The sequence below is a fragment of the Typopeltis vanoorti genome, chromosome 7, assembly GCF_054136105.1.
Source record: "Typopeltis vanoorti isolate ZY-2024b chromosome 7, IOZ_Tvanoo_1.0, whole genome shotgun sequence".
NCBI lineage: Eukaryota > Metazoa > Arthropoda > Arachnida > Uropygi > Thelyphonidae > Typopeltis > Typopeltis vanoorti.
In genome coordinates, this window is record NC_143555.1 from 29,343,598 (window position 1) to 29,367,069 (window position 23,472).

General features: G+C 35.7%; 1 protein-coding gene across 1 annotated transcript in view; it reads right to left on the minus strand.

Moving 5' to 3' along the window:
- Positions 1-23,472, minus strand: part of LOC150104545 (aldo-keto reductase 1B-like) — a 197,844-nt gene that overhangs the window by 54,460 nt on the left and 119,912 nt on the right. Inside the window, exons 5-7 of the mRNA XM_090395759.1 lie at positions 17,266-17,382; positions 17,002-17,108; positions 5,141-5,222 (exon numbers count right to left, since the gene is read on the minus strand). Of these exons, the coding sequence (XP_090251885.1) occupies positions 5,141-5,222; positions 17,002-17,108; positions 17,266-17,382 (306 nt within the window). The remainder of the gene's footprint in view (positions 1-5,140; positions 5,223-17,001; positions 17,109-17,265; positions 17,383-23,472) is intronic.

Here is a 23,472-nt window from a genome sequence, read left to right on the forward strand (position 1 = left end):
AAGCAAATCCAATGAAAATAAACCTGGAAATAAATAATAACTTAATACAACAGGTATCCTCTTTTAAATATCTTTAAAGTCTTATTACAGAAGATGGAAGAAACCAATCAGATATTAAAGCACTAATAATTGTAGCCAAAAAAGCATTCTACAACAGAAGAAACATTTTTACCAGTAAAGGACTTAGCATCCAGCTCAAAAAAAAGGCTAGTGAAAACATACATTTAGAGCATTGCATTATATGGTTGTGAGGCCTGGACCCTAACAAAACAAGACATCAAAAAGTTGGAGGCATTTGAACTTTGGTGCTGGAGAAAGATGATGAAAATTAGTTGGACAGAAAGGAAAAGTAACAAAGAAGTACTAAAAATCCTAACTAGACACCATTTGAGGCATGGAGGACTAATTACAGAAATAATGGAGAGGACTGTAGAAAGAAAGAGGCCATGAGGCAAACCAAGAATTTCATACATAAATAACATAATGATGCTAACTGGCACTAAGAGTTATGAAGAGATAAAAAAGGTCACAAGACAGGATGTTCTGCTGTGCTGCTATAATTACCAATCGTCAGATTGATGCAACAAAGAAGTAGTCATTTTCTACAAACAAGTAGAAAAATGGTGTATCACCATCACTGGCAGCTCGAGGCTTGAAATCGGGGGGGGCCTGTAACTTTCAAAATATACATACACACTGTAAGTGTACAGTGTATACGTGTTTGGATAAAATATCAAAATTATGGTAAAAATTAAAAAAAAAAAATAATTAAACATTAAAAATATTATTATTATTATGGCTATTATAGCCTGTTTTTGTTTATTAGTGTCCCTTATTTTAAATACATTGGCTATTTTTACTCAATATTTTTTTTTAATATATTTTAGGGCATTATGAGTGAGTACTGAAGGCAATTATAGCAGAATAAAAGAGGAAAAATTTTGTACATACCTTGTTTTGATACTAGAATGTCTTCAAATTCCATGTTCCTGCTGAAGGTTGTTTATAACAAGAGAGAAGGGAGTGTGTGTGGGGGGGATGTTTTGACGTGGGAAGAATAAATTGGAAACCCGGGTTTATTTTAATAATATATATATAAATATATATATATATATTATTATATTTAAGGGCACTTTTTTGGGGGGGAAACGGGAAGGGTTTACTTATGGGAAAACTGGGGCAGGGGATAACGTTAACGGGATGCGAACCGTTTCGGGTCGACTTAAAAATATTGTTTATTATTGGTAAAATTATACAGTTTGGTATAATTCAAAATTACTTAAAAATAAAATATATTCTTCTTGTTTTGTTTCATTAAAAAATATTGTTTATTATCGATAAAATTATACAGTTTAATATAATTCAAAATTACTTAAAAATAAAATCCATTCCTTTAATTGTAATTTTAGGAATGGATTTACAATTTTTGGACATTACAATTAAATCGTTTAATTATAATGTCCAAATATTTAAAGAGACAGAGTAAACACGATAAGCACTACGAACACTCTACTATTGGTGCAAACCGTATATAAACAACAGTGGAATTGCACTGCATTACACTAATAGCTCGCATCTCATTATGACGTGCATATGCTTGCGCACATAGCAATATGACACTGTGGTAAACACAGTGCTGCTAGCATCCTTCACCCTCCTAAGTGCAACAAGATGAATTTTTATTATTTTTTATACAAAATAAGAGAATTGTATAAGATTGTTGATAATAAAATTAAATATTACAAGCAAATATAAATAAATTAATAAATATATTTATATATCGAGCAAAAATGGGGGGTGCTGCAGTTCTGCAATGCCTATGCACGAGCCGCCCCTGATCAAAATATCATTAAAAACTCAAGATGAGAGTAAGGTGTAAAAAGTTTTATCACTAGTTTATAAAGTATGTGGGTGGTCTGAAAAGTTCTCGGCCTAACAATGAAAAAACGAATTTATAATTTCAAAATTAATTTTCAACAATCTCACTTAAAACTAATACATTTATCCCAGCTATGCTCCAGCGCTATTATCCCATTCCTGTAGTGGTTCTCAGTAAAATTTGCAAAATACTCCTCTACAGATGCAATCACCTCTTGATTTGAAAAAAAAAAAAAATGCTGACCAGCGAGGAAGAGTTTTAGTTTTGGGAAGAGATAGAAGTCAGAGGGAGCCAAATCTGGGGAATAGGGTGGATGTTCCAACAATTCATAGTGCAGATCCCATCCATGATTTTCCCATTGCCAAAACACCTCTGTGGGCAGCTGCACTGTCCTAATGAAAGATAATTTTTTTTCTTCTACAAACCGGGTCTTTTCTCACAAACTTTTTCGTCTAGTCTGGTTAAAAGATCGGAATAATATTCTCTGGTTATTGTTTTACCCTTTTCAAGATAATTAACGCACAAAATGCCTTTAGCATCCCAAAACACCTATGCCATGACCTGTCTTCTTTGGTGCTGAAAAACCAGCTTCTGTTAACTGTTTTGACTGCTGTTTGGATACTGGTGTAACAGTGAATCCAAGTTTCATCCATAGTAATAAATTGATGCACAAAATCAGTTTTATTCTTTTAAAACGCTCCAAGCACCAGAGATTTGATCTTAGAGCACCCCATCTTGCACAAACCTTTTTCATTGCAATTCTTCATGCAAAACGCATCTTACACATTCTTTTGAAATGCCTATAGTCTCAGATTTTCACGCACTTTGACTTGCCAGTCATCGTGCACTGATCAATGATTTCTGGTGTTGTTACACTTTTCAGACGTCCTTCACGTGGATCATTTTCAAGGCTGATATGGCCATATTTAAACTCGCCATATTTAAACTTCGAATGAATTTCTTTTTCCGTTAAACCTTCTTTTACAAAGAAATTTATAACCACACGATACTCAATTTTATCCATTTCAAGGGGTACAGACAACACTTTGGCTTCCGACAAAAAACTACTTGATAGAATGACTTCAATTTCACATGGTTGCTTATGGCAGATGTACCAACTTAAAAAAAAAAAAAATCTTGCTTACAGTGTTGCCATTTATGCTTGAGGTCAAGAACTTTTCAGACCACCCACATATTATAGCTAAATAATTATGTTATTATTTTAATCCTTTAGCCAATCTAAAGAAACAAAGTTTACATGTGAAGTATCTTCACATCTAGTCTACTAGTATACTGTGACTATTGTGTGCACATCAGTTGCCTCAATATCCCATAATGCCAAAAACATTATGGGAAGAGGCACTATCCAGACTGATTACTACTGATCTCAAAGTCAGTGCATGAAAATACTTCATGTGCAAACACTTCTTTGCATGCACCTGAGTAAAGGATTAAAACAAGATTATAATTTCTTGTCAAGTATAATATACTCTATAACCCATGTGTTAAGGCTTAAGTAATAAACAAGAAGTTTATTTTCATGTTTGGTGTTAAATGCTGTCCCCACTCCTTCCTTTCCTTGACCATTACTGCCCGAACATAAAATCCTATACTTATTTAGTAAGATGTCTTCTTTGTCTCAGTAATGACAATTATGTCCATGTGTCACTTTTCAGTTCTTCTGTATATTCGATTTCCTTTCCATTAATATTCCTTATATTAATGGTTCCTATTTTCAGCTCTTCTCACAGATTATTCTTCTCCTAGCTGTTTGAGTTGGAGTTTGTTCCGATAGCTGACTTTTCACTGTTTGCCCTGGTTCTCTGACAAAATCAACAGGGCCTTGTCTAACCAAGTGATGCTCCAGCCAGCATAATATTTTCATCATGTTGCACTATCACATGCAGTTGTAGTTTAAGCCAATAAAGAGTACAATTTGGATCAGTTATGTCCCAAATTGCCAGCCCATCCCTGTTTGTTCAGTACCTGGAAAATACTAACAAGGTGCACCACATGAAGGTGAGGTGAGGATTGGCCATTAGATCAGAAGCCTTAGTTGGCTCTCTGCATTTCTTAAAGGCAATGTGGATGTCTCCTTCCAGTTATTTGGCTTCGACCCTTAACTGATGTTTAGAGCTGAAAATAAAAGCTATATACTGGCTTGAATAGGAGACAATGCAACCACCAGACATTTCTGAAAAAATAAAACTTGCATTATTTGAAAACTACCCATTGGTTTAGACATAAAAATAAAAACATCATGAAGAATCAAAGCACGTGCAAACAGAAGAAAAGAACTAAGTTCGATTCTCATTGTTAAGAGAGAAATCTTTATATGGGCTTTAAGTGAAAGTGAGTTAACAGATCTTATATGAAAGTAGCAGGGCTTTTCTCCTGGAAACTCAGGTTTTTCATTCCACATACATACACACAATTTACAGACACAAAAATACCATTGATGGTGGTGGGCAGTAGTTTACTGTGTGTGTGTGTGTGTGTGTGTGTGTGTGTGTGTGTGTGTGTAGATGTTATGTCTAGTAGTTGATGGATTAAGCAGTGGAGATGGGAGTTGTAAAGAGCCCTTACCCAATGAGCCCTTGGAGGTGTCATAATAATGATAATATGAGCCACTCTCATGATTATGACTAACCAAGTTAGGCGAAGCTGGAGCCAGTTTATTTTTTAATGGCTCCAGATCCATAGAAAGGTCTGGCTCCATGACTCCAGCTTCACAGCATTGCTTAGCAGCTGTATAAATTCCATTTCCTGTGAACTTCTTCCAATCTATGTCCCCATAGCTGAAGTCCCACATAATAATTGACCTGCACTCATTGTACTAATTGGCCATTACATGCCATCTACATTTGCTCTTATATCCTTTGGCTTATAGCAGCAACAAACTATATATTTCATCCTGTTGGCCTCTATCTTGCACCAGATAAGCTCAAACTGTCCTCTATTCCTGTCCTGATATACTTTTTTTTAGGTTCAATTCTATCATTAAGAAAACCCTCCTCCCATTATTTTCTTTCTGTCCTCTCAGAAAATATTATATCCTTTGCATTCTATTGTACAACTATATAATCTTCTGTTAATCAAATCTCACTAATGCCTATAACTTTTGGACAAGATAACTAACCAATGCCAAAATTTCCTCACCGTTATTCCAAATACTTAACACTTCCAGTAGATTTGATGTATCCTAAGTAATAAGAATAAATAAATAAATAAATAACACAAAATAAATATCTAATTACTTACTTGAGCTGCAGATTTCTTGTATTTACTACCTATTTCTTTGATTTTTGGATCTTCTAATAATGAGGGTTCATCATCTTTTGCCCTATTGAAACAATTAACTTTAAAAATCAAATTTTGCAATCAAATAATATTTTCATGAAAAAACAACAACAAAAAAAATATTTATAATTTAGAAATAGCTCGGCAAACTGAAAAAAGCTGAAACATACCTGTATATCAGGTCATCCCAAAAGCAATGTTTTTTTATACAATATTTTTTCAAATGTGTCTCAGCTTGTCTAAACATGAATTCTTAAAGCTTTATAAGTAACACTAAGCTGAGGTGGTCACAATCTAAGGAATTCCACCTTGCAAGATCATACATAAGTTATTGCTTAAATAACCCTTTATTACTATGGAGGTCACTGAAGAGCACATCATGCTTTATGAGTTCAAAAAAAGGCAACAATGCTGCTAACACAAAAAATGTATAAGAAGTGTATGGCGATAATGTTTTGAATGTGCGAAAGTGCTAGCAATGGTTCCAAAAATTTCGACAAGGGGACTTGAGTTTGAAAGACTCCCCTCACTGTGGTGTGCATCCTGTCTCTCTTGATAATGATATGCTGGAAACTGCCATTCCAAGAAATGCCAATGTAACTGTTGAAGATTTAGCAAAAGATCTTAATTCATCGTCAACAGCCATCCATCAGCACTTGCAATAACTTGGAATAGTATCTAAGCTCAGCAAGTGGGTTCATCATGAACTGATGAACAACAATCAAAGAGAGCATGTCAGTATCTGCACTGCTCTTCATTCTCAAAAAGTTCGATCTCCGTTTTTGATCATCTAGTTATGTGTGATGAAAAGTGGTACTTTACAAGAATGTTAAGCCCTGAAGGCAGTGGATTCATTCAGGGGAACAGGCAAATCTCAGCCAAAACAAGACCTTCATCCTCAGAGGGGTTTGTTAAGTGTTTGGTGGGATATGGCTGGTATTATACACATTACACTCCTGCCACAAAACCAAACAATCACAGATGAAAGGTTCGATCTCCATTTTTGATCATCTAGTCACATGTGATGAAAAGTAGTACTTTACAAGGATGTTAAGCCCTGAAGGCAGTGGATTCATTCAGGGGAACAGGCAAACCTCAGCTAAAACAAGACCTTCATCCTCAGAGGGTTTTGTTAAGTGTTTGGTGGGATATGGCTGGTATTATACGCATTACACTCTTGCCACAAAACCAAACAATCACAGATGAAGTCACAATCACAACTCAATCGAATGAATGAAAAGCTGAAAGAAAAGAGATGTTCTCTGGCCAATTGAAAGTGTAGGGTGTTGTTTTTCACCATCATAACACACACCCTCAGCGCAAGAATCACCTGAACCAAGATTGAGGAACTCGGCTAGGAAAAACTCCCATATCGTTGTACTCTGATCTTGCATTTTTAGATTACTGCTTATTTTGAAGTTTGCAACATTTCATTAATGAAAAGCAATACGATACATTAGAGGTACTGAAATTGAGTCTATGTGACTTCTTGCCTCCAAACCTCCTGAATTCTATACAAATGGCATTATGAAGCTTTCACAACTTTGGAAGAGCATTATTGATTCAAATGGAAAATATATACTTGATTAAATTAACAAGTGATGTAACAAGTATAATGTGTAGGATTCAGATTTAAAAAAACTCAATAATAATATAAGTTAGCATTTCATTGTTTGTATGTTTAGCAAGTTATATACAGGCACTGGTTCCCACCAACACTGATACTCGATTTAGACACCTGCCCAAAAATTAAATTAAAACTAAAATGGGAGGTGTAACTACAGCTATATCAGAACACTATTTCACATTGTCACATGACAAAAGTGAATGCTAAATATACACCTGCATTTCCTGTTTTTTGTTAATCCTATCCACAAAAGTTAATTATCTACATCTTCTCTAAAAACTTCTCACGTGGAAATCATTCCATTCCTCCCTCTCATATACATATATCTTCTCCTTTTATTATATTAAACTCGATAACTTGGCTTTTATAGAAACAAAATTAATGTTTATAGTAAGGTAAATCCTTACTATCAAGGATTATGCATTTGCCTGTTCCAACTTCGCTGGTGAGGAATCAGCATAGCACCTTTCTGCCTCCAGGAACCAACAGCAAGTGAACATAGTAGATTAACTGTCAGCTAAACTTTGGGAAATTGTAATTACAAAAACCGCCACAATTGTCTACATTCTGTAGTATGGAGTAATCCCAGATATTTAAAACATTGAAGGCGGGGGGGGGGGGTGATTGGTACCCAAAATTTAAGTTTAAGTACATATGTACCATTCTAGGAAATGATAATTATATTGGAAATACTCACCTTTTTTTTTTTTTTTTTTTTTTAACAGAACTGAATTCAAACAGAAATTTTAAAAATAAGCACCATTTGAACCATGTTAAATCAAAATATGCTGTGTAAAAAATAGGATTGCTTTTGTTTTCTAAACCATGTTATTTTGAAATCATGTAAAAAAAAAAGCTGTGTAAAAAGAGAATTAGCTATATATGAGAGTTGTTTGAAAAGTTTGGTTAAAAAATCTGGGGAAAAAAGTGGAAAAAATTTTCCACTTTATTTCTCAACAGTCTCTGTTGAGGTCTACACATTTGGCCCAGCAGTTTTCCAATTTTTTCATCCCATCTAAAAAGTAGGATTTCTCAAATTGTGCAAAATAGTCATTAATAACCTTGATGACATCCTCGTTCAAAGAAATTTTTTTCCCACCGAGCCAAATTTTTAAGTTTGGGAACAAGAAGTCACATGGGGCCAAGTCCATAGAATACAGTGGATGTGGAACCAATTCGTATAATAGACTCCTGTTATTGTCTTACCCTTTTCCAAATAGTCATCATCATCAATATTCCTGACATGTACCCTCAAGGGGGTGTACAGGATATGATAGTACTATATGAAAAATTTAGACCATTACTAACTTCCTATCTACAATTTTCCTCCAAATCAGTCTATTACTTGTCAAGACTCCAATATTATCATTATCAGATCTTATATTTCTATCGTATAAGGCACATTGTATCATATCAATCTCCCTATATCTTGGTCTTCCTCTGGGTCGTTTTCCTGCCAACCTGGCAGAGAACACTTGTTTTGCTAATCTTTCCTCGCCCATTCTGTTTAAGTGACCATACCACCTGAGATTAGCTCTGATAAAGCATTCCTGGATGCCGACAATGTCAAGTTCTTTCCTAATATCCTCGTTTTTAATATGATATTGCCATTGATGCCATCTGATCACGCCACTATTCTTTCTCAGGACTCTCATATCTGCAGCCTCTAGTCTTTGGTCAAGTGTTTTACTTCTGACCCAGCTCTCAGATCCATAAGTTAAAACTGGTTTGAACACTGTCTTGTATACAGCTAATTTAGTGTTCCGACTAATTTCTCTCTGATTCCATATGAATTTGTTCAATTGGCTTCATACCATACCAGCTTTGTTGATTCTGTTGTCTATTTCCATATTCAATTTACCATCTTCACTAAAAATCGTGCCTAAGTAGCTGAAATGTTTTACTTGTTCCACAGGTACCCCGTTCACAACACAGTTGACATTTTCAACAAAATGTCAACTGTGTTGTGATTAATTTAGTCAGGGAGTTTTGCAAACTTGTAGTGGATTTATTTAGAAGTATAACATCGCCTGCATAAAGCAAAGAGCTAACATTAACATCTTCAATTCTGATATCATGTTTAATACCACTTTCGTTCATATAGATAATGAATAACAGAGAGGATAATGAACATCCTCATCTCACACCAGATTTAACATTAAACCATCTCCCTGTACTTCCTTCAATTCCAACTGCTAACTTACAACTCCAATAAAGACTAAGTATTGCTTGATATAATGCCCCATTGACACCATATAACTGTAGCATATTGAATAGCTTCTGTCTTGGAACCTTGTCATATGCCTTTTCCAGATCGACAAAACTTAAATACAAATCTTTGTTATATTCCCATGATTTCTCGACTATTTGTCGTAAAATGAAGATCTGATCCTGACAGCCTCTATTTGGCCTGAATCCAGCTTGTTCTTCACCAAGCTTTTCTTCCACAATTCTTCTTAACCATTTCTCAAGTATACTTGCATAGATCTTTCCAGGAACACTCTGTAGGGAAATACCTCTATAATTCTCACATTCAGTTTTATTTCCCTTTTTATATATGGACACTATTAGAGCTCTACTCCAATTATCGGCAATTCGTCCCTCTGTCCAGTCTTTCTGAACTATGCAGTGCAGCCACTGTAAGACTTTTATACCACCATACTTCAGCATTTCTGGTCAAATATCATCTACTCCTGCTGCCTTTCCACATTTCAACCCTTTGATGGCTTTATCCACTTCAAGTATGGATATGTATTCCTGACTGTATGCCTGTTGAGTGTTTTTTACCGCTGTGCTATCACTGCTTGTTTCACTTAGCAATTTTTCGAAGTAATTACCCTATACTTCAAGGTTATCTTTTTTCTCCGGTTTCATGTCACCTTTATCATCTAACTCCTTTTACAGCATCTTTCCTCCATTTCTAAGCTTCTTCAACAACCACCAGAATATCTTACCACCATCTTGATATTTATTTTCTATGTTCTTGCCAAAGTCCTCCCATGACTTTTGTTTAGCTAGTTTTACATAGTGTTTCGCTTTCTTACATTTGTCTCTGTATTCGCTAAGAGCAAAAGTTGACTTATTTGCCAGGAACTTTTGATATGATTTCTTCTTATCCTTCACTGCCTCTTTAACTTCCTGTGTCCACCATGGAGTCCTGATTTTTCTATCTTTGCAGACAACCTCACCACATGCCTCTCTCGCTGAATCAATCAGGGTTTTCTTCAAGGCTTGCCACTGAATCTCCAAGATTTGGTTCCTGTTCTCAAACTCTTTCATTTTTTCTTCAATAATCTTTGTGTATTTTAGTCTACAGTTCACATCTGAGAGCTGCTCAACTTTTATTCGTTTTAAAACTTTCTTACATGTTATTCTTTTCAATACGATATTCAATTTCATCCTGCTCAAGACTAAATAGTGATCGCTTCCAATTTCAAATCCTCTGTACACTCTAGTGTCCTGCACCAGGGAGGAAACATCACTATCAACAATAACATAGTCAATGAGACTTTTCTTATTCTTTGCCTCTTCTCTCCATGTGAATTTGTGCACATTTTTATGTTGGAACATGGTGTTAGTAATAACCAGTCCATATCCTGAGCAGAAATCCAACAGGTATTTGCCATTATTATTAGCTTTGCTCTTTTCTCCAAATTTTCCAAAAATATTTTTTTATGTCTGACGATCATTTCCTACTCTGCTATTCAGATCCCCAACAAGGATCACATTTTCCTTTTTCATTGTGTATGTTGCTTTTTCTAAAGTCTACTTCTACCTTAGTAGACCCTTTTGTGAGACCATAGGCACAAATAAGTCTCATTGTCCAGTTCCCCATTCTCATTTTTGCCCACATCATTCTACTTGAGATAGCCTGCCATTCAAGAAGATTAGCTTCGTATTTTGTGTTGAATACTATGGCTACTCCTTTTCCTTGATTGTCATTGTCTGAATATAACATTTTGTATATATTGCTCAGAAAGATCTCACCAGTTTTTGTATTTTTTTGTTTCAGTCACCCCTATTATGTAGATCTGGTACTTATCAATTTCCTCAGCTAGCTCCATTTCTTTGCCATTCAGGCTTCTTACGTTGATAGTACCAATCTTTAACTCTGGTGATGTAAAGTTGGGGTGTGTTTTCAGATTTGTTCCAGTAGCTGACTTTTCGCTGTTCGCCCTGGTTCCCTGGCGAAAACAACGGGGGCTTTGTTTAACCGGGTGAAGCCCCAGCCGCATTAAATTTTGTCATGTTGTACAATCATTTTTTATTTGGTTTAACCAATAAGAATACAATTTGTTCGGCTAAATCCCAAATTGCCAGCCCATCCTCGTTCGTTCAGTATCCAGGTAGATATCCAACAGGGTGCACCACGAGAAGGTGAGGATTGGACATTAGGTCAGAAGCCCTGGTCGGTTCTCCGCATTCCTTTAAAGGCTATCCATCACCTTCCCAGCTGACAAAATGGTCTGTGCTTTCATCAGTGTTCCTTCACCAGCATTGTCCACTGTTTTGATTGCTGCTTGGACTCAGTGTGCAGTGGTGGATACAAGTTTCCTCTACAGTCATGAATCAACACAAAAAATCCTGTGAATTGCGATTAAACATTGCCAAACACTACATTGAAATGTCTTTTCTCATGCGTTTTTGATCAACAGTCAACAATCACGGCACCCATCACTCACACAGCATTTTTGTGTGCAGTCTTTCGTGCAGGATATCATACACCCATTCAGTTGAGATGCCTATAATCTCACGCACTTTCACTCAGCGGTCTTCCGTAACGATACCATGGATTTTGTCAATCATTTCCTTCGTAGTGACCTCAGTCGGGCAATTGGAGTGTACTTCATCTTCGATGGACTTACGACCAAGTTCAAACTCATTTATCCAAAAAGAAATAGGCTTTAATGTTGGTATAGAGTCCTCATGAATTGTAGCTGTCTACTTCTTCAAATAAAAGTGTTTTATCACTGCACAAAACTCGTTTTTCTCCATTTTTATGAAAAATGCGAACATGGTCATTTTAAATGATTGCCAAACAAGAATTACGCATTGCACGTGGCAAAAATTTTGCCAGGGGTCATGAAAAAGATATCATCTTTTTCATGACCTGTGTCAGGTCATTTTCTGACATTGTGTCGCCGTCTATTAACAAATTTTTCACACAACCCTTGTATGTTATATATTATAACTTGTATTCACTCGGCTTGTAGACATTTTAAAAAATAATTATGCTGACCAAGAAGACCGAGAAAGGTATGATAAAAACTTTAATAAAACACGACTAGTTTCTTCAGAACACCAACTTCTTCAGGTGTGTAAATAATTACAAAAAACTGGAAAAAAATAACCAGTTAAAAAAAAATGGATTTCTCATTAAATAAAAAAGCAAGACGTAAAACCACAGTGATATCTGTAATTAGTAAAAGGACAGATATTTCGTACTAAAATTAATAGTACATCTTCAGGGTCTGTAACAGTAATAGAAACGGAATACAAGCAAAACGTCCGGTGAATCACCTATTAAAATACAATTGTTACCGCCTGCTAGGAAACAATAGAAATAACAAACTTAATCTATTAAGATAAATGGTTTTTTACATATGATAAAAGTCTCCCAGATCTTTGAGAGAAATACAGCCATTTCTATTTAAATTCGGTCGGTGTAAGATAGTTTCACAACTTTCTTTGAATAAGCGTTCATATTTGAATCTGCATCTATGGAGGAGAACTGCTTTATCCCACTGGACACTATGAGTAGAGTCAATACTGTGCTGCGCCAGACCAGACTTCAGAGGTTTGTTATAATCAATATAATATTGATGTTCTTTTATTCTTTTTTCCAAATAACGGCCAGTTTGTCCAAAATAAGAGACATCGCATTCACAAGGTATTTGGTAAACGACAGCCAAAGATAGAGAAGACAATTTATCCTTTGTAGAAGGTAATAAAGAAGAAATTTTGTTGATAGGAATATATGTTGGAATCAATTGATACTTTTTCAGAATTCCACCTATAGGTTGTGAGATTCCTGGAATGTACAGAATAGGAACTCTGTGGACTGTTGAAGAAACTGTAGGTGTTGGAACATAACAGTCAAGTATCTGTTGGATTTGATTGGAGCTGTAATCATTTGATTCCATTAACTTTTTAATGATGGAAAGTTCTTGTTGTAAGATTATTGGAGAAGAGCAAACTTTATGTGCGCTATTATGAATTAGAGATTTAAGAATGCCAAATTTTTGAGACGTGGTGTGCAGACTTTTTGTGAATGTATCTGCCAGTAAATGTGGGTTTCCGAAAGACGCTTGTAGATAAGGTACCAGAAGACATTCTGGTAAGGAAGATGTCCAAAAATGGTTAAAGTACCAGAGTTTTCTTTTTCCATAGTGAATTGGATGCATGGGTGAAGGTTATTTATCCATTGTAGAAAAGTAGAAAGTTCATCTTCAGTGTGTGTGGCCAAACAGCAAAAACATCATCGCCGTAACGGTACCAAAGAGAGGATGAATGGATGAGAACATAGTATCTTCGAATTGTTCCAAATAGTAGTTTGCCAAAGGAGGAGACAGAGGGCTACCCATGGCAGTACCTTCAATTTGTTTGTAGATTTTGTTTTTCCAACTGAAATAACCTGAGTGGATGACATATTCGAATATCCTTGCGATATCTAGAGGGTAATCTTCATATAAAGAATTGACTGTGTCAGTTAATGGGATATTGGTGAACAGAGAAATGATGTCAAAACTGACTAATATTTCAGAATCTGTAATTTTACTAATCTTTTATCTTTTACTAATTAAAGATAGCACTGTGGTTTTACGTGTTGCTTTATTATTTAATTACTATGCCACAGGTTCCACTAAAAAATGGACTTCTCATATAAAACAAATTGGGAATAGCAACAGTCAAATTTGTACTGGTGTCCACGTGGCAGGTCTAGCGTGAAGCATAAGTGAGTGGTCACTGACTCGAGAGAGCCAGAACTGAATCGCTGCGCTGTGAGAGTCAGGTAAGCTGTAGCTTAAATTATTGTTCATGTGTGATGGGTCCAGAACTATTTCTTTTGATTCTAAGATATGTCTCTCTCTGGTTCATCACCGCATTTATGGATAGTGGTCATAAGATTCCGGTCTATCTGGTGTTGCCGCTCTTCTAGACTGAAGTTAGTGGAGAAAAGAATATGACTGGAGAGGGCACTTGCACGGGTTCTCTTGTAAGAGATGTCACATTGATGCTCCTCAAGATGTAGTGAGACGGACTTATCGGTTTGTCCATAATAAGGTTTACTGCAGCTGCAGATGATTTTGTAAACTCCTGGAAACTGAAGTTGGTTGTGTTTTTGCTTGGGTTGACTCAGGAAAGAATGAAGTTTTAGTAGGCTGGTGAAGTAAGTTTTAATGTTAACTCAAACTGTGGCTACGATACATGGATGATATCTTCCTCATCTGGGAATATGGTCTAAAGGAGTTACAAACCTTCCTAGATCATTTGAATAATCGCCACCAGAACATCAAATTCACATCAGAACTCGAGACGAATGCCGTACTCACAATTTTTTTTGGATTTAAAGATCACTAGGTTGCCTGATTGTCTCAGGCAACCTAGTGATCTTTAAGGTTTTGATGTTTCCGTAAAACTACTCACATAGACAGACATATGCCTCCTCTCATCACTTCCCTCCGCAGAAACTTGGTATTATTTCCACTCTGGCACATCAGCCAAGATATCTTATTTCAGAAGAACATCTTCAAATAGAACTTGACCACCTCCAAAGCACATTCTTGAACAATGGCTATTCATCTCGAAGCATAACTAAACGTCTATATCCATGTCTTCAACCTCAGCAAGAAGATAACTCCAATCCTATTACACACATTCAATTGCCGTTTGTAAGCTCTCTATCACCAAAGCTGGTGAAAATTATGAAGAAATTTAACATTAAAACTTACTTCACCACCCTACCAAAACTTCGTTTTTTCCTGAGTCAACTCAAACAAAAACACAACCAACTTCAGTTTCCAGGAGTTTACAAAATCATCTGCAGCTGCAGTAAACCTTATTATGGACAAACCGATAAGTCTGTCTCACTGCGTCTTGAGGAGCATCAACGTGACATCTCTTACAAGAGAACCCATGCAAGTGCCCTCTCCAGTGTTCTTTTCTCCGCTAACTCCAAATCTAAAAGAGCGCCAACACCAGATAGACTGGAATCTTTACGACCACTGACTTGATTATTCAATGAAAGTCTTGCAGTTGGTAAGGCTCCAAAGGAGTGGAAAGAAGACAAAAATAGTACCACTCTGCAATCATGGTTCTAGGAGAGAAGTTTTCAATTACAGATCAGTGTATAACTGCAGTTGCAGTCAAGGTGTTGGAGAGATTGGTTAGGAATAAAATACAAGATTGGGTGGATGGACATGGTATTCTTTATGATGGTCAGCACAGATATGTAAAGGGTAGGTCTTGTTTTAACAATTTACTTACATTTTATAATAAGGTAATAAGTGTGTTAGATAAAGGAGAATCATATAGTGATATGATATACTAATATATATCATATATAGTGATATAGATAGTAATATTGGTTAGATTGGCTTGCTGAATGATACCTGCAAATTGTGTATGAAGGAGCAGTGTCTCAAAAAAAGTGGCATGCCCCAGGGTTGTTCTTGGGCCTTGTGTATCAGTGGACTGAATGAGAATCTTCATTTGTTTACTGATGATGCAAAGTTGGGGAGAATTATAAGTAGCATTGATGATGTTAATTCCCTCCAGGAAGATTTGAATAGACTTTTGACGGAGAAAGGAGAGGAATTGTAGTTTTAATATTAATAAGAGTGCAAGGTATTGCATTTTGGAGTGAAGAAATAAGTCCATGTACTATATTAATGCCACTGTACTGCAAGAAGTGGATAAGATGTGAGATCTGGGAGTGATGGTTGACAGCAGACTGAGGTTTAGAGGGCATATTGCAAAGACTGCACATTGTAGTGCAGCCATGATAAGAAGTATACTAACATGCAGGGATAAGGAATTGGTTTGTGCCACTGTATAAAGCACTAATCAGACACACGGAATATTGTGCTCAGATACGGTCACCGGGTTTTCAATGGGATGTGGAAACATTGGAGAGGGTTCAGATACAAGTGACTAAGATAATATCAGGACTCTGTAATGTTGTTTAGAGAGAGAGAGAGAGAGAGAGAGAGAGAGAGAGAGAGAGATGAAACAATGTGGACTGCAAAGTATAGTGAATCATTTAAGTTAATGAAAGAATTTTATTGGATTAATCCAGAGGGGGGAGGGATTATCAAAAAGATTAGAAGGTGAGAGGGGAAGAACTAGAAGCCATTCCTGGAAGTTGTGTTAAAGTGTGGTGAAAAGGAGTAAGGAATAGATTTTTTTTTACACGGATAATATTGAGTGAATGGAACACATTACTGGAAATATATTGTTAATGTAGCTGGTGTTAAGGATTTTAAGATTCAGTATAACAAATATGTTGTCAGTTGAACAAACCTCCTACAATGAGTGTCTGCTGACTGTGTAATAGAGTTTGGGAGAGTATAATAATAATAACTATGTTGATAACAATAACAGCAGTAATGACACACTAAAGATTTTATAACATGCACCTAAGCTTGACAATAGCAGAATAGGAGATAAGCTTAGTACTTTATATAGATAACTGTGTCCTATTAAACAAACCTGCTGTAAGCCTTCAAAAACTTCCAAATTAAAATAACCAGTATGTCAAATTTGGCCTGAAAAGCAAAAATATAAAGAGAAAATATGAAACAAGCAGAGAAAGAGAAAACTAGATACCATCAACATTCAAGAATGTGCATGTAAAGCTAATTGAAATAGTAGGGTCACTTTAATAGAATGGGAAATAAAAGATGGAAAATTATGCATTTGAAGAGCAGAATACCAAGATATCAGTCTTCCTCTGGGAACCTTGAGATACTGGTTGAGATATTGCTTTAAAAGAACAAAATATATGAGTGCCTAAATCAGAGAGAAATTTGGAAGAAAGTTAAGCTTAAATACTAATCTCAAAAAAAAAAAAAAAGACAATGGCAGTAGTAAATTATATTTCTATTTCATTTAAAATTTTTGAATTTTATTCTTCATGTCTCACATTTTTAGATGTTTATGCCAAAATCAAATAACTACTAATATCTTAACTTACCAAGGTCTGTCAGGTGAGCCTAATGGACTATATGCTGTTAATTTGATGTCTAAATTGCTGCAGAACTCTATCAGTTTACCCTGATTCAAATATGGATGGCATTCCACCTAAATCAGGAGTTAAAACAGGCTTTGGTAAATGGTGTAATGGTAAATGTATAATTGTTAAAATAATTACTATGAATATGTAAACTTTGATCTTGCTAACTGAATGAAAAAATTAAGTTCCTGGTAATATTAAATAATAAAAATTCTCAAACCTGACCTGAATCATAACAGGTTTGACCACTGCCACATTTAATAGTCGAGTTATCTGCTCACTATTAAAGTTTGATATACCCAGAGAGCGAACCAATCCTTTCTGATAGCATTCTTCCATGCCCTAAAAAGAAAAGTTATTCTGAATGGTATTACTGTCATCCACAGATATTCAATTTCTTTCCACATAACTTTGAAAAAGAATATAAATCATTTTCAAATTCATATTTTGCAATGAGTGCATGAATTCAAATTCACCTTTAAAAATTAAATAAACTATTACTTTGTAAAAATCAATACCTGTTCAGATTCATATTGTTCAAAATGTAAATGCAAACAAAAATGAATTGCATTTTTGTCTTTTATTAGTGTTTTCCCATTGTGAGCAAAACTAAATACTATTTTAAGATTCAGACCAGAGTGTGGCATGTTTGGTCTGGGTGTACGTAACATCTATGGTGAAAGACTGTTGGAATTTGCCCATGCTAACAGATTAGTTACTACCAATACTTGCTTCCAGAAACATCCACGATGGACCTATACTTGGACATCTAACATTGATAGGTCAAGGCACCAGATTGATTACATCCTGGCTTTCCAGTGGAGGAAGACAAGCATCTCTGATGTGCATACTTGTCCTGGAGCAGATTGTGGTACAGACCATCAGCTAGTAAAAGCCAAAGTAAGACTGACTCCAAAAACTTCCAGGTCAGGCACATCCCACTAGATTGGATGTTAGAGTAATTCCTAGTGGATTCACAGAAAAAACATCAACTCGGTTGGATGATTTTTTGGAGACCAATGAAGAGAACTCACCAGAAATGCTTTGGGAAGGAGTCAAGGTGATAATACAGGATACAGCAAAGAAGTATCTCAGCCCAATAAGAAGACCAAGAGACCCATGGATATCAGATTCAACATGGGAACTAATCAAAAGAAGGCGATTGGAAAAACAAAAAGACACAGGGACTGAAGAATACAAGAGATTACACAGAGAAGTCAGAAGAGCCATCAAGCAGGACAAGGAAAAGTTCTATACTAACAAATGTGAAGAAATAGAGTTCCAGATGAGAAGGCACAATTATAAAAGGATGTTTCATTTAGTTTGTTTGTGACTTAAAGCACAAGTTTAAGCCTAAATTGAATGTCATCAAAGACAGGAATGGATCATTACTAACAGAAGAGTTGGAAATCAAAAACAGATGGAAAGAATACTGTGAGGAACTGTACAGCAGCGTGGATAAAGAAAATGTGGAGCCCTCCCATAGAAAATTTTGATTTTGAACCTCCTCCACTTAGGCATGAAGTTGAAAGAGCAGTTAAGCAGCTCAATAGCAATAAGGCCCCAGGTGCAGATGAAATCCCAGCAGAGTTAATTAAGGCCACAGGGGATGGAGGGATAAGAGCGTTTCATAGATTGATTACAAGGATATGGGAGACAGGATCATGGCCTAGAGACCGTAAGAAGTCAGTTTTCATACCACTACATAAGAAAGGTGATATAAAGGCATGAAAGAATTATAGAACTATTAGTTTGATATCTCATGCAAGCAAAATTTTATTGAAGATCATGCTAAATAGGATTGGGGCCAAAGTTGAGGCAGAGATGCCCAAGGAACAAGCTAGTTTTAGGAAAGGTAAGGGCACCAGAGATCAGATCTTTTGCCTTAGACAGATCATAGAAAAATATAAAGAATTTAGACTCCCTCTGGTAATGTGTTTCTTAGACCACTCTAAAGCTTTTGACTGTGTTGAGCATGTGAAACTGTGGGAAGTAATGAAAAGAATGGGTTTTCCTCAACACACTATCAGGATGATAGCCAACTTGTATAAGGAGCAACAAGCCACGGTAAAAACAGGTGTTGGATTGACTGACTGGCTTCAAGTTGGAAAAGGAGTTAGGCAAGGATGTTTACTTTCTCCTCACGTGTTTAGTATATATGCGGAGGACATCATGCGTGAAGCATTGGATGAGCTCAGGACAGGAATTAGGATAGGAGGTAGATTGATCAGTAATCTGAGGTATGCTGATGATACATACTCCTTTGTAATGACATGGAAGAACTAGGACTAATTCTTGACAAAGTTAACAAGATCAGTAATAACAGAGCACTTCAACTCAATCCTAGCAAAACAAAGATTATGGTTCTCAAACGAAATACAAACAGAGAAGCTCTTGAGAAACAAGTGTACCTTAATGGAGAAAGAATCGAGGAAGTCAGCAAGTTTGAGTACCTGGGATCCATTATTAATGTGAAGAATTGCTGTTCAGAAGACGTGAGAAAAAAGGTTAGGAATGGCTAAAACAAGATCAGAGACCTGTCTAAAACCTGGAAGGATGGATCTATCTCCATGGAAACAAAGTTGAGGATTTTGGATGCAATTGTTTTTCCAACAGCAACTTATGGATATGAGACTTGGAACCTAAAGAAGTCAGATAAGAAACAGATATCTGTTTTTGAGATGTGGTGTTACAGAAGGCTTGAGGATATCATATACTGAAAGGCATACAAATGAATGGGTGTTAGAAAAGATCAGCAGAACTTTAAGGCTTCTTAAGGATATTGACAGAAAAAAGTTAAAATATTTTGGATACATAGAAAGGATGAAAGGGGCACATCTCAGAACAGTAATAGAAGGTAAAGTTCCTGGGAAAAGAGGCAGGGGGTAGACCATCAATAAGATGGATGGCATGTGTGGAGTGACTGATTTTCAGAGAGTTCAGGCCGCCAGAAAAGCAAACAACAGGACTATATGGCGAGGCCTGGTGTGGCACATCACCGAGCATCGGAGTGACCATACGGCATCTGTAGATGCCCAGTGAAGTGAAAAAGAAGAATTCAGACACAAAAATTCAAAAGAATACCTAGTTGCATTTTTTAAGAAAAGCAAGACCAACCAGCAAGATAGCTTAAAGAGTTGCTTCACCTTAACAGTTAGTTTGCCCTGCTTGGTTAAAAAAAAAAAAAAAAAAAAAAAAAATCGAGATTTGATCCTTTTCACTAGAGGAATTGAGTGAAATTCTTAGCAAGAATCAGATTTTATTCCCCTTCCAATTATTGAAATCTGCAATAATGGATTCTTGCTAAGCCATGTGTTTAGAATTTCACTCATATAGCATCAACATCAGAACATAAAGAGAATTCTCAAGATCATAATGCTCTTGAACCATTAACAGTATATACCTAACTCTCACTAATAACAAACTCATAGGCCTGCAAGAATAGTTTTGTATAATACTTTGCTATAGTAGATTTCTTTTAGCACTACACCTATGGGAATTTTGATGAGGACTTTTCAGTACTTTGTTATAGTGAAAGTCATTAAATGTATAATAAATGTAACTTCCTGCAGCAAAGCTGTTGGAAGCTTATTTTCCAATTGATTAGACTATAATAAATTTAGTTTAATCCTTTACCCAAGTGTAGGTAAACAAAGTTTGCACCTGAACTAGTTCAGGACTGAGGCAACTCGTAGCAAAGGTGGACCAAGCTTTCATCACTCCTTGTCTCAGTATCTCCCATAATGCAAAGCACATCTCCTTGGGGACATGTATAAAGCTATGCGTTAAGAGAAGGGCCACTACCCAGACCAGTTTCGACCTTTATTGAGGTCTCTTCAGTGAGAGACAGACCTAGAAGTGGTGATACTAAGGCAGAAGCAATGGAGAGGTCATATTTACTTATACGAGTTGCCAAAAGGTGTATTACCTTATTATTCATTTACTTTGGATTTAGAGAAAGATGTTGGAAGTTTATTTTCCACTTGGTTAGACTATAATAAATTTAGTTTAATCCTTTACCCAGTAGGCAAACTCAGTCCTGAACTACTTCAGGCACAAACTTAGTTTGCCTACACTTGGGTAAAGGATTAAACTAAATTTATCTGAGTAAATAAAACCATTTCAATTAAACTATCATACCTAAGCATAAACTATGAGAGAATTAATACATTAAATCAGTTCTTCCCACACATTTGTTTATTCCTCTCACAAAAATATTTCCTTAAATCTAACTTAGAGCAACCCTTCATTAGTTTAAAATCAAGCCCTCTAGAACATGATTCCTGAGAAAATGTAAAAATATCCCCATAATTCAGCTTGTTCATTGCCTTGAATAAGCTGAAGTTTTAGCTTTAATCAAATCCACCACCTGCCCTTATTCACCTTGTCTACATAGTGTGCAACTACAAAAATCATTCTCCATACAAGTAGCCACTTATTCCAGATATCGATTCTGATTACTTGCCTCTTTCAGCATATCTATTATCCTTACTAGGATGGGGTCTTCAAACCTATTAGCTAAGTTCCTATAAGTTAGCAAAAGAAACCTTTATAGTCCCAGCTGCTCTACTATATTGGTTAGAAAATTACATACTAGCTGCAACATTATTACTAAGTCTTTTTCATCTTCTTCTGTTGTAAATTTATCCTTGTATGGTAGTGTTATACAATAGTGTTACAGTTGATTCTCATTACAGCATATGCAGGTATACCAAACTTGCTCATTATAACAAGCTACTATAAAGTCCTAACAAAGCTTGCTAGAGTGAGAAGTGAGTAAACAAATTACCATTAAATTACCATTATTCAGACCAATGAAATATCCTATTTAAGAAAGCCTGCAACAACAGCTCTTGTTCATTATAGATTACCCTAGTCACCTAGTGTCATCTGCAAATTTAGACAAACGTTTAATTCCGTTGTCAATATCACTGATAAAAATTAACAATGGACCACCCAATCCTGATCCCTGTGGAACCACCCAATCCTGATCCCTGTGGAACCCCCCAATGGTTACTTGAGCCTAATTACAGCATAACCTTTGATACCACTTTGAGCCTTCCCTCTGTTAACTATCATTTTAATCACTTCCATGCCCAACCCTTAATGCTGCATTTTCAAACCATGGAATAAGACATGTATGCGGTATAGTGTCATACTAAAATCGATATATAATGTCAAAGCTATTTCCTGTATTTACTTTAATAACAGTATCATAATAACTATGTATAACTTTAAGCCTTCCCTCTGTTAACTATCATTTTAATCACTTCCATGCCCAACCCTTAATGCTGCATTTTCCAACCATGGAATAAGACATGTATATGGTATAGTGTCAAGTGTCACACTAAAATCCATATATAATGTCAAAGCTATTTCCTGTATTTACTTTCTTAATAACAGTATCATAATAACTATGTATAATAGACAGGACTTTATCTAAACAAAACCATGTTGCAATTCTCTCATAAGTTTATTGATATCTGAATGCTTCTGCAGACTGTATTCAACAGCAGACTTCAAGAGCATTGTGGTCTGACTAACAGTGTACTGTGAGCCAGGTTAGTAATGTTTCTAAAATAAAATTTGTAAAAAAAAATTCAATAAAAAAACTAGAGAAAACGGAACTTAGAACAATTAAAAAATGAAAGATCTTCCACTTATAACCAAGAAGAAATCAGTTACTCTATGAAACAGATAAAAGAATTTTGACAAAAAATCTTGCTCTAAAATGATTGTAAAGTGATCATCACTATCTGCTGAAAAGTATATAAAGTTTACAAGATGTGAAAATCCTGGATGCAGGAAGAAGATAGAATACAAAATTAGACAGAATAAAAAATAAAAACAGCTTAATAATAATGCAAAATAAAGAATTTGAATTTTTTCCCAAGAGGGGAAAAATACCTTTATTAAACTCACTAATATTTTAGTAGTTTTCTATCCAGCATCATTAGAGCACAATAACTATGACAAGCAACACAGCACTAAGTAAATGAAGAAAATTGAAATTATAACTAACACCATCCTCACATAGCATCCTCTATAAGTCAGATAACTACAAAGTTAATTTAGAGAAGTCTGGCTATTAGGTCTTAAAATGATGATCTTTGGAAAATTAATGCAACCATACTTGTTGAGGTTGGGAGTTTCCATGCTCTGGATACTCCCAACCATCATTTTTCTCCATCTGATCCTTCACATAGGATCAGATAGAGAAAAACATTATATTACAGGTCTGAGAGGCTATTCTTAGAATTGGCATCAGCTATGAAGCATTCTCCAAACCTCAAAAAGTATGGTTGCATTAATTCACCATAGAGCTGAAAGACTTATTTTAAGATCTAATAGCTGGACTTCTCTAAATTAACTTTTTCATTATCAATCCATAGAGGGCATCTTGTAAGGACATTAGGTATTGGTTGCAATTTA